This window comes from Cinclus cinclus, chromosome 3, assembly GCF_963662255.1.
Source record: "Cinclus cinclus chromosome 3, bCinCin1.1, whole genome shotgun sequence".
Lineage (NCBI taxonomy): Eukaryota > Metazoa > Chordata > Aves > Passeriformes > Cinclidae > Cinclus > Cinclus cinclus.
The window spans coordinates 4248929-4260283 of record NC_085048.1 but is presented as its reverse complement, the minus strand read 5'-3'; the positions used below and the strand labels follow the sequence as shown (position 1 = coordinate 4260283).

The following is an 11355-nucleotide window of genomic DNA, read 5'->3' as shown; positions in this document are numbered from 1 at the left end:
CTCCATGTGGAAGACTAGATATAATTTACATATCTAAATGTGGCGACTAATCTGTCTATACATGAGAAAAAGTTGCCTGTTCAGAGATAGATGTGTGTATAGGTGCCTGTACATGTAAATCTGTGAACGTGCAGCTGTGTGTATGTGTATATTTTACACGACTGTGTATAAATGTCTGTATGTGTGTATATGTCAATATCTAGTCACATATATGTCTGTAGCTATATGTAACTATGTAACAGATAATGTTTTTTACTATCCCATTGAGGTAGGCTTCTGCAGCCTATTGTTTCAGACAACAGATATAAGTTGCGATGGAAGAGGAACGTCGGATTTGGTGTCTGTCCCCCATTTCCAATTATAGATGGATCATTACAGACAGAGAAGTACTGAGAATCCAGACATCTGCTCTTCACATGAATGCACTCACCTCCTAGAGAACAGCCTGCCATCATGCTCTGGAAACTGGTTGAAAATGTCAAGTATGAAGATATCTATGAGGTGAGTGTATTATATGCATATGAGTAAGAGAGTATATGTATATTTAAATATACATCTAGCATATAGAAACAGGCATGGCTATATAATACATATATAGCTGTACATATACATCCAGGCATAAATATAGACATACACCAGCACACACGAACATAGAGATGGGAAACCGAGAGTAAATGCTTAAATGCTTATTTATTTGCGTATTTGTATTCAGCATGACCGGTCCTAAACTTCTTTTTAATTTATTTTTATTTTCGTGGAAAAGCTGTTTGATGTGATTTAAGACATCAAAGAAATGATCTGGGGATTGAAATGAGGCAACTTAAAGGCAAGAGTTTGATTATTTAGACCTTCAATTATAAATAATTAGATTAAATATGGACAAATGTTGAGGACATTTTTAAAAAGAGAGGAAAAAAAATAGAAAATAAACACGATCCGGTATTCAGGGAGTGGATGCATTTCTTTCTCTTATTTTTAATTTTACAATTCCAAGCTCAGCTCAACATGAATATGGAATTTTTTTTCTTGTTTTCACAATCGGATATGTTTTTTACGACTTTTTAATACCTCTACACCAACAGATAAGATGTGCATGTGTACATATAGTGGCATTAATTAAGCGGCACATACATTCTTGTCCGTGTGTGAGTTCACACACCCGGACCGACACAGTCAAAGGCAGCTCTACATAGTGTGCGGACGGGAAAAGTTGTGAGCTTTATCCAGACCTTATTTGCGAGGTCAAAAAGCAAACCAAGGGGGGAGAAAAAAAAAATCACTGCTCAAACACTGCGAAACCTTTCTTAATTTTGCACGGTTTCCTGAGCCGGATTTTTCCCTAACGGGTTTCGCGAATGTATTCCTTGTAAGTTAAACCAACGTGCGGGATTTCCTCAGAAACGAGCGGGGGGGGGAAAAATATTAAAGAAAAGAAAAGAAAGAAAGAAACAGAAAAGATGAGTGAGGAATGGCGCTCCACAAAACAATGTTTTAATTTTTTCTGCTGTTTTTATTTTTAATTGAGTGGGAGGCGTTTGCACGGCGATCATGGGGGAGATTTTGAGAAGGGCGCAATCCACCACCTCCAGCTCCGGAGCTGCTCCGTGGGGAGGCGGCCGGGCAGGGACCGGGACCGGGAAGGGGCCGGGGACAAGGAGGGGACCGGGGACAGGACAAGGGTCGGGGATGGACTGAGCGCTGAGCAGCGACCGGGAACAGAGCAGGAGCTGGTCAGGGACCTGGCAGGGACTGGGAAGGGGATGGGGATCGAGCAGGGACCAGCGACAGGGCAGGGACCGGGGACTGAACAGAGGCCGGGAAAGGACTGGGCACCGAGCAGGGAGCGCAGACAGGACCGGGATTGGGAAGCGGACAGGAGACGGGATTGGGAACCGGACAGGAACCGAGACTGGGAACCGGACAGGAGCCGGGATTGGGAACTGGACAGGAACCGAGACTGGGAACCGGACAGGAGCCGGGAATGGGAACCGGACAGGAGCCGGGATTGGGAACCGGACAGGAGACGGGATTGGGAACCGGACAGGAACCGAGACTGGGAACCGGACAGGAGACGGGAATGGGAACCGGACAGGAGCCGGGATTGGGAACCGGACAGGAACCGAGACTGGGAACCGGACAGGAACCGAGACTGGGAACCGGACAGGAGCCGGGATTGGGAACCGGACAGGAGACGGGATTGGGAACCGGACAGGAGATGGGAATGGGAACCGGACAGGAGACGGGATTGGGAACCGGACAGGAACCGGGAATGGGAACCGGACAGGAGCCGGGATTGGGAACCTGACAGGAGCTGGGAATGGGAACCGGACAGGAGCCGGGATTGGGAACCTGACAGGAGCTGGGAATGGGAACCGGACAGGAGCCGGGGTGTAACAGGGGTGGGACCGGGCAAGGACCGAGCAGGGGCTGGGCAGTGGCTGGGTACCAAGGAGAGAGGGGACACCGAGCGAGGAGCTGGCTACTGGGCAGGGACCGGGGATGGGGCAGCGGACGGGCAGGGAAGAGCACGGGCAGGAGCCGGGCAGGGCTGGGGATCGGGAAGCGACCGGAGCCCCCCAGGGAAGCGCCGTCGGGGCCGCCCCATCCCCAGCCCCGCAAGCAGCCCTCCCCTCCGGGAGCGCCTTGGCACTTACAGAGGGGAAAACTCCCGGGAAAAGCGCAGAAAGAGACCGGGGGAAGGCACAGCTCCGGCTGCTCCCGGCCGGAGAAAGAACGGGATGGAGGGAAGCGGGGAGGGGACCCGCCGGCCGCACGGGAGAAATGTCTTCACTCCCAAAAGCTAATTATCGTGGGCACAAGCCAGCATCTTCAGAAGGAGCAGAGAATGAGCACACACACACGTGTGTGTGTGTGTGTGTGTGTGTGTGTGTGTGTGTGTGTGTGTGTGTCCCCGTGTCCCCCCGTGTCCCCAGCCCGCTAAGCCCTCGCTGCTTTTCCCTCCCCATCTCCCGACACAGCCCGACCATTGTCTCTGCCCGCAGCAGCAGGCGACAAAACATGTCCCCTCCCTGGCTTTCGAGGTCGGGGATGAGAGATTTTTTTTTTTTTTCCCACCGCTCTTTTGATGGGGGGTTTAAGGCTCTGTGGATCTACGGACACCCGCGTTTTGCAGATTGCCGGGGGAAAGAAGAGCTGGGGGAGCGGTTGGGTGGGATTTGGCTGCGGGCAGGGTGTATCCTAACTTGGGGATGCGCTGCAGGGCATTTTGTAACGTGTAGCTTGGCAAAAAAAAAAAAAAAAAAAAAAAAAAAAAAAAAAAAAAAAAAAAAAAAAAAGGGCAATTGTATTTTTTTTCTTTTTCTATGTTTTTTTTCTGTTTTTTTCTTGTTTTGTTTTGTTTTGTTTTTTTAAGAGCTGAAACCCCCTAGTTTTACGTCGAAAAATATTTCTCTCTCTTCTTTCAGGTTTATAATGAACAACACGATGGTAGAGGCGTCTCAGCCACTTAAACTGAATCTGTTCTTAAAACAAAAGTGTGTGTGTGTGTGTGTGTGTGTGTGTGCGTGTGCGTGCGGGGGGGCAGCTCTGGGAAGTGTGAGTCTATTTAGGAAGGAACGCAAGTTGAACTTTAACAGAAATGGCAGACAGTCCAGTTGAACGGGTTCCTGCAACATCAAAAAGGTTTTATATCGCCCCTGGCTTTGCCTCAAAACTATAAATTTACTATCCTTTAAAATTCACTCTATGCATTTCACATTTGGGTGGAAATCGAGAGATCTATGTATGGTTTTATGGTTTTGTTTTTGATTTTTTTTTTTTTTCATATCGGGAGATAGAAAGGGGATTCAGACCAAAAAAAAAAAAAAAAAAAGTGGAGCCCAACAATGCCGATTCAAGTATTTATTTGGTTGTTGCGAATAAACAAGATCTGTAACAAGCACCAGAAGGACTTAATCTTCGCTGTAAATAGAGATATATTACAGTGACTGCACGTTTCTTCTTTCATTCCTTTAAAAATTACTAAAAAAAAAAACAAACAAACTTTTTTCTTCATTATTTGCTTAAAAACAAACTGCAAGAACAAAAGCACCAAAAGCAATAAATTCCTCGTATTAGGAATGTATAATTAAATAGATATTAAAACAAAAGGAGAATACTCTTTCTTCTTCTTCTTCTTCTTCTTCTTCTTCTTCTTCTTCTTCTTCTTCTGCTGCTGCTGCTGCTGCTGCTGCTGCTGCTTCTTCTTCGCCTCAAGCATTGCTTCATCTCACTCCCTTGCTCCAGCTCAGCAGTGTCTCCTTTCTGCATCTTCCTCCTCTCGAGTTAATTGAAGTTCTGCCTCTTCCTCGCTAAACTTTTTCCCCCCTCTCCCTCTCCCCAAACTCTGCCTCTGCCAGCCCCCCTCGTCTGATTACATCTAGTAATTCTCCACTGAATGAACGTCATTTACAATAGTAGGGGAGCTCTCGAGCTGGCTGCCAGCTTCACGCTCCATTTGGTCCTGCATTCTCCCTTTAAAGTAGTCGTGTAATATTAATAGTCATGAATATCAATTATTATGAGGCGGTGTAGAGAAGGAAAGGGAGGAAGGGGTAGCGGAGCAGTCTGAGCCTAGCCTTGGGTTGAAGAGGATTGTATTTGGGAGCTCAAAGGCAAAAAAAAAAAAAAAAAACCCAAAAAAACAAAAACCAAAAAAAGAAAACAACAAAAACAAAAAAAAAAAAAAAGAAAAAAAAAAAAGGAGGAAAAAAAAACCCCGAGAGGGAGGGGTAAATCATATATGTAGATAGAGGTTTCCAGGCTCGGTTTTGGGGGCACTGGTCTCTCTTTTTTTTTTTTTTTTTTTTTTTTTTTTGATGGATAGACTTCGAAATATCTCAAGCTGTTCTCCTGTATCCAACACGTCCCTTTGCAGATCTCCTTGATATTTTTCCCTCCAATTATTAGTATTATCACCATCATTTTTTTTTTAGCTATTACAAGACTTTTTTTATTTCCAGATGTTAGTCCACACCTATTCCGCCATGGTGAGTTTGGATCCATGTTGTACTAGAATTGCATGTTCTCTCTCTCTCTCGATCTGTTGTGTCTCTCTCTCCCTCTCTCTGTCTTTTTAAACGCCTTTGGCTTGGTAATTTAGCACAATAATTGGAGGAGGCTTGCAGCTGCTTCTCCCTTTTTGCATTGTGTGTTCCCGATTTGAGCTAGGGGAGTCTGGGGGGCAGAAAAGGGGGAAAAAGAACTTTTTTTCCTTGTTGTTTTTCTTTTTCTTTCTTTTTTTTTTTTTTTTTTTTTTTTACCATGTGTGCCATTGCTTGTGGGGGTTTGAGCTACACTTTGTGGAATAGGTATTTTTCTTGTTTACTTTAATCTCGCAGCTTCGGTGCGTTGGAGTTGGACAAAACTCCTCTCCCACCTTTTCTCTGAAGCCTCTATACACTCCCCCCACCCCCTATCCCCCCCCCACACCCCAAAGACTTTTCATTACAATTAACCCCCACCCCATTCTCCGGAATATAATATTGGAAAAGGAAACAAAAGACACTAGAAGTTCCTGGAGAAATCACAACGCCTGGATTTGATCAATACCGATGTTTAATTTTTATTTGTTTTGATTAAAAAAAAAATATCAGGTAGACTCCCTTTAAGCTAAGATTCCCTATAATTTTTATTTTAGCTTTTTTTTTTTCCTTCTTCTTCTTCTTCTTCTTTCTCTTTCCCCCCTCACCCCCCCTCTCCCCCCCCGCAAATCTTTTTTCCCCAAGTCCTTTTTTTAAAAACTTCTGTCCTCGGAGACTTCCGAGAAGTGCCACTTTCTTTTTGGGCTTTTCCACGTGAAAATGGGTTAGTGATTTTGAGTTACAGGACTTGAGCAGAGGGAATAAACAGATGCTGGGAAACTTCAGGCAGGAGAAGGGGTGGGTTGTCTGGAGAGATGGGTGGTTTGGTGCTCTTAAGTTTTTAATGTTTTGAGGGTTTTTCCCTTTGGTTTGATTTGAGGGGGCTGAGAATTGGGAATTATAGTACCGGTCTGAAATTGCAGATAGTATATGTATTTGGAGCACTAGTCCTACATTTTTAATTATGACATTTAGCAATTCTCCCTCACACCCCCCGCCCCTACCCCCTCCTTGCTAGTTCCTGGGAATAGACACGATGTGAGTGCAAAACATTGGGATGTCTAATAAGTGACGGGGGAAGGGGGCACATCTGAAACCTACTTTCCAGCTGTGTATGTCCTATTATTTACTTTATTTCGCTTCGGGTTGGGATTGTGCTCCTTTTACTTTTTATTTTTATTTTTCCCCACTATTTTTTTTTTCTCCTAAAACAAGTCCTATTTTTTTTTGTTGTTGTTTGTATGTCATTCCGCTTGTAGGACCGGCATGATGGAGTGCCCAGCCACAGTTCCAGGCTGTCCCAGCTGGGATCCGTCTCGCAGGGACCCTACTCCAGCGCTCCTCCGCTCTCTCACACCCCATCCTCGGATTTCCAGCCGCCTTATTTCCCACCCCCCTACCAGCCTCTTCCTTACCACCAAAGCCAGGACCCTTACTCCCATGTCAATGACCCCTACTCCCTAAACCCCTTGCATCAGCCCCAGCAGCACCCCTGGGGACAGAGGCAGAGGCAAGAGGTGGGATCAGAAACCGGGTCACTGCTGCCACAGCCTCGGGCCGCCCTGCCCCAGCTCTCGGGACTGGACCCCAGGCGGGACTACCACTCAGTACGGAGGCCAGATGTCCTCCTGCACTCAGCTCACCATGGCCTTGACTCCGGCATGGGGGACAGCCTTTCTCTGCATGGCATCGGACACCCAGGGATGGAGGAGGTCCAGGTAAGGCACCGCGTTTCTTTCTCCCGGGCAATGCGGCTGGAGCCCCCGTCCCTGGGCTAGGAATGGTCACTGGCGGGTTTCCAGCAATATTGCTGTGGGTTCCCATTGTTTTTCCACGCCGGGTTTGTAACTGTGCTACTCCCCACTCCGTCTCCCTCTATTTTTCTATTATTATTATTATTATTATTATTATTATTATTATTATTATTGAGAGAATTTATTTCCTGGTCGTCACGCACAGGCTTTGCATTATAAACCCTCCCCTACATGGAAAAGCAGCAAAGTGCGGGGGGAAGGCAGACATGCTGCTCTAAATATTCCACGTGTTTCAAAAGCTGGCAGAGTTCAAGCTTGGCTTTTCAAATTCCAGTTATTTCCCATGCAATCTCAGCTTCCACTCCCCTCCACCCCCCCCCCCCTCCCTCCTCCCCCCAACCAATTTCCTGCCGTTCAGAGATTTTGATGAAACTGTCGAATTACTACATTTTTCATCCGGGAGGGAGGGAAACTATAAACAAAACCCAAACCAAAAGCAATAACTGGTGATCAGGAACAAGTCGCGTGTCCCCACCCCCCTTATTTGTTAAGTGTGCTTTGTAAGGTAGCACGGATTTTAAATAGTTTCATTCCCTCTTTTGGATAACAAAGGAGTTTCGCCGGGCTCAAAGCGCAGTATTTCCCATCTTTCTTCCATCCCACGCGAAACTCATCATCACGTGTTATTTCCTAAAAGCAGAAGGACCCTTAACATCTTCGCTGCTGGGGTGGTTTGCACCTTGCTGGAGCAGGGCATGGCCAGCCCGTGGGGACCCCCGAGGAGGGGGCTGCAGCCTCCAGGCTCCCAGCTCTGCCTCAGGCTCTCCTAATCGCGAATTTAAAGTCCCCCTCCATGCGATTTTATATTTTTATTTTCCCAAGATTTCTTTATCATATATCATATCTGTATATGTATTTAGTCTTGGGATAAATAAAGCTATAGACCACTGAACGAAATAGCGACTTCAAAGTTACAGAAAGGGAAGACGAAAGGAGAAATAGGAGCTGGGAAGATATAAAATAGCCGTGAAAATGATGCTGCTGAACATGAGAGGAATCAGCGGCGGGGAAGGGGAGGGGATGCATTGCTTTGGCTCGAGGCTTGTCTTTTAGGGCTGCACGGGAAAATCCCCGAGCTTTGCTGGGGAGAGATGTTTTAGAAAAAGGCAGGTTTTTGCTGTTTGGATTCGCTCCTGCCTCCGAGCTCAGTGACCGCCGGGTCGCTGGTTTCTGCGGGTTTCCGAGGTGGCTTTGAGACCTGGGGCAGCCCCTGGCCGCCACGGGTGCGATGCGCAGGTCTCGTCTCGCATTCCTGGCTCAGACAAAGTGGTTTGCAAGTCAAGGCGAGTTTTACCTCTGTGAATGCAGAAAGGAGATCTCTCCCCTCCTTTCTCTCTCCAGCCGATAGGCTTTGAGCACTGTTTCTGCCTGGATATTTACACTTTCCCCAAAGAATAGCCGGTAATTGTTGTGTTTTGTGAGAAATAGAGGTAAAACAGAGGAGACAAAAATAAAGGAAAGAGATTTTAGGAAAGGAGAAAAGAAAGATAAAATTCAGAAAGGACGGAAGGAGAGAGGAAAAGAAGAGAAGACAGAGAGGAGAAGGAAAGAAGGGGGAAAGGTAGGGAAAAAGAGAAAGACATAAAGAAGGAGAGGAGAAATAATAGGAAAGAAGGAGCTCAAATTAAGAGGTTGTCCATCCGTTTCGCAATAAAACATCCCTTCTGCGGGAAGGGCACTGCACTGGCGGAAAGTGACTCCCCCAGGGCTCCCAGAGCAGCGGTGCCACCCGCGACCGGCTCGCCAGGGCTGGCGGGGCCAGGGTGGGTGCGGTGGGATGGGGATAGGATGGGACAGGCGGGGCTGTGGACCAGCAGGGCTGGGGTGCTTGGTGTGGGTTACTGAGACAGCAGGAAAAGAAACAGGGCCTTTATTTCTGAAAGTTTGTTCCCAGGTTGGGGGAGGAGGGGAAGAGGGAGAGGAGGGGTATCCCAAGGAGAAACACGTGAAGGAAGAGGTGTCCAACTGCAAGTTAATGAAGGCAGGAGGGAAAGCAACCCAGAGCTCGTCGCTGCCGCTCAGCATTTTCTATTCTTGTCCCCCCAGCAGCGACAGCTGAAGCTGGGCAGGCTTCCACCTTGATATTTAATATGGATTTATTCTAAATTCGAGGAACCTTTTCTAGAATCAGGAATTTTTATTTAGGCAATGTATATTCATTATCCACCATCACTAGATATCAGTTCCAGGAAGGGTTTCAAATACTGGTTGGGTTATTTTCACATTTCAATAGCCCAAAAAGTTGAACGGATATCTAGATGCATAGTTGGATAAAGATGTTTCTCTTCGTTTATCCTACGCATGTGTGATCAAATATGTGCCATGAGGATGGGCTGGGCTGAGGAGAAGGAGACAGAGAACGAGAGTGCGTGACAGAAAGAAACAGTGGTTATTTTATAAACACCAAATCCAGCCCATGTGTGAGCCATTGTCCAGGGCTAGAATTAAGAGATTGTAACACGATAGCGCTCTGTTATTGTAAACAGGACACGCTGTATTGCTATTGCTGCCCCTCTCGAGAGGAATTTTCAATCTGCCATTTACAACCTTCAGACAGAGAACGGAGAAGCCAAGACCTACTTATTAAACACAAATTTGCATCATCTAATAGAGACTCTGAAAAAAACCCACCATTGCAAGCCCAGATATTTTTTTTCCCCCGCCTGCTGGGTAAAAGTAGGGTTACGGTAATAAAGGGTTCGATGAAGGAAAAATGGAGGGGTAAATTCAGATTCTGTAGACTCTTTGAAAGAAAATACAGAGCTCAGTTTTTAGGGCTTTCACTCAGATGGATCCACAGAAGTTGAATAAGGTGGTTATAGATAGTACTTAGGAAGCTTCATGCTGTCAGATTATTGGAGGAGGGAAGGGAGGGGAATCTTCCTTTCCAGATTTTCCAAGTGTATCTGGAAACTCATCACCTTTCCCCTCCCTGCACACACACCTCCGCTCCTCCTCCTCACTCACGCTGCTACTACGTGCTAGCTAGAGACACGGAAAGTTAAGTTGCACCAAAACGCCCAAGTCTCTTATAAAGTAACCCCTGGTATCACTTTTAACTAAAGAAGTCTAGTAATTAAAAGTCTGAGTTGTTTTTCCACGTTTCCGCATGCAGTCCTAATTAAATCTTTACGATCCTCTCTGTGACTATTAACTGCCAGCATGCTGAGCGAATATCCTGTACAAAAACCCAGCAGGAGGGCGTAATTAGATAGAAAATCAGACAGGAGTCTTCTCATTAACTACAACAACTAACCCACGTTGCTGATGGAGCGAGTGGAGTGCACGCACACGCATAAAGAGTGCGCGCAACCATCGACTCCAGAGATAAGGTGAGATAAGGAGGAAAGATGGGGGAAAAAAAAAAAAAAAAAGGAAAGGGAAGGTGATGTTTCACGTTTACCTCCGTTTCTCTGCCACCACGCTGCACTCCAGCAGGCTGCAGGATTTGCTCATCGTCCCTCGTTGGGAGCTGCTCAGGGAAAGGAGGGAAGACTTTGTAATTTTATTTTGTGCCCTTTAGGTATGTAGCCTATTGATTATGAGAGAGAGACACAGCCATGCCCAAACACAGCACACAAGGCACCGCTCTGTGTGTGCGCTCGTTTGAGGGTGGATTCAAGGAAAATGAAAGGAAAGCTTTCGTAGAAAATATTGTTCCATCGCATTTTGGAGAGATGTAATTTTCTCCTAAACCGCATTCCATCTGGAATGTCTCCACTGAGCACAGAGACAGAGATAAGGGCCAGATCCGAATAAGCTCAGCTTCTCTGCGTAGCAAAGATAAAGTTAAAATAATGGTGAAGTAAATAGCTGCTTTGCTATAAAGGTGTTTTGCTTATCAAGGAAAAGAGTGAAAACTCCCCAAATATGCAATAACACTGAAAAAAGCAAACCCTTTAGTAATAGTAATGGGAAAAACAAAATAATAAGGCCACGAAACTCAAAGATCCACCTTTTCCTCAAAATTTACCCTAAACCGGAACCTTTCAGAATCCTGCAATAAATAGTTCTTACGACACCTCTTCTTTTTCGGAGATAGCTTTACTGTGCCGAACGAGATTAATTCTGGTTTGTTTGGGGTTTTTTTGTTTGCTTTGTTTTGGTTTTTGTTTTTTTTTTTTTTTTTTTTTTGTATATTCCACTTTCGTTTTGAGAAATGAAACCAAACATTTGGTGTGTCCTCTGTGCCCGTCTTTGTTCTCTTCCCTGCTAAAGAAGTTAATGCCATAATAACAGGTGTGCTCCTCGGCGGGCTGGAAAGAAAGGGGAAAAATAGAGGGGGGGAGAGGGGAAGGCTTTGAAATTCGGAGACTTTTTTTTCCTAGGCAATCAATTTGATGGTTCATACTTTTGATAATGTATATTCCCTCTCCTCCCTCCCCATCCCCACTAATTCAAGACACGGAAGCAACCTCAGGAGCTGTAAATCTCTTTTTGCTCATCCCCTGTACGATGGG

General features: G+C 45.9%; 1 protein-coding gene across 2 annotated transcripts in view; it reads left to right on the top strand.

The window, feature by feature from the left end:
• Positions 1-420: 420 nt before the first annotated feature.
• Positions 421-11355, top strand: part of TFAP2B (transcription factor AP-2 beta) — a 28018-nt gene continuing 17083 nt past the window's right edge. The window contains exons 1-3 of one of the 2 annotated variants that reach the window (XM_062489611.1): positions 421-501; positions 4962-4988; positions 6341-6799. In XM_062489611.1, the coding sequence (XP_062345595.1) occupies positions 421-501; positions 4962-4988; positions 6341-6799 (567 nt within the window). The remainder of the gene's footprint in view (positions 502-4961; positions 4989-6340; positions 6800-11355) is intronic. The other variant, XM_062489612.1, reaches the window with a different exon arrangement.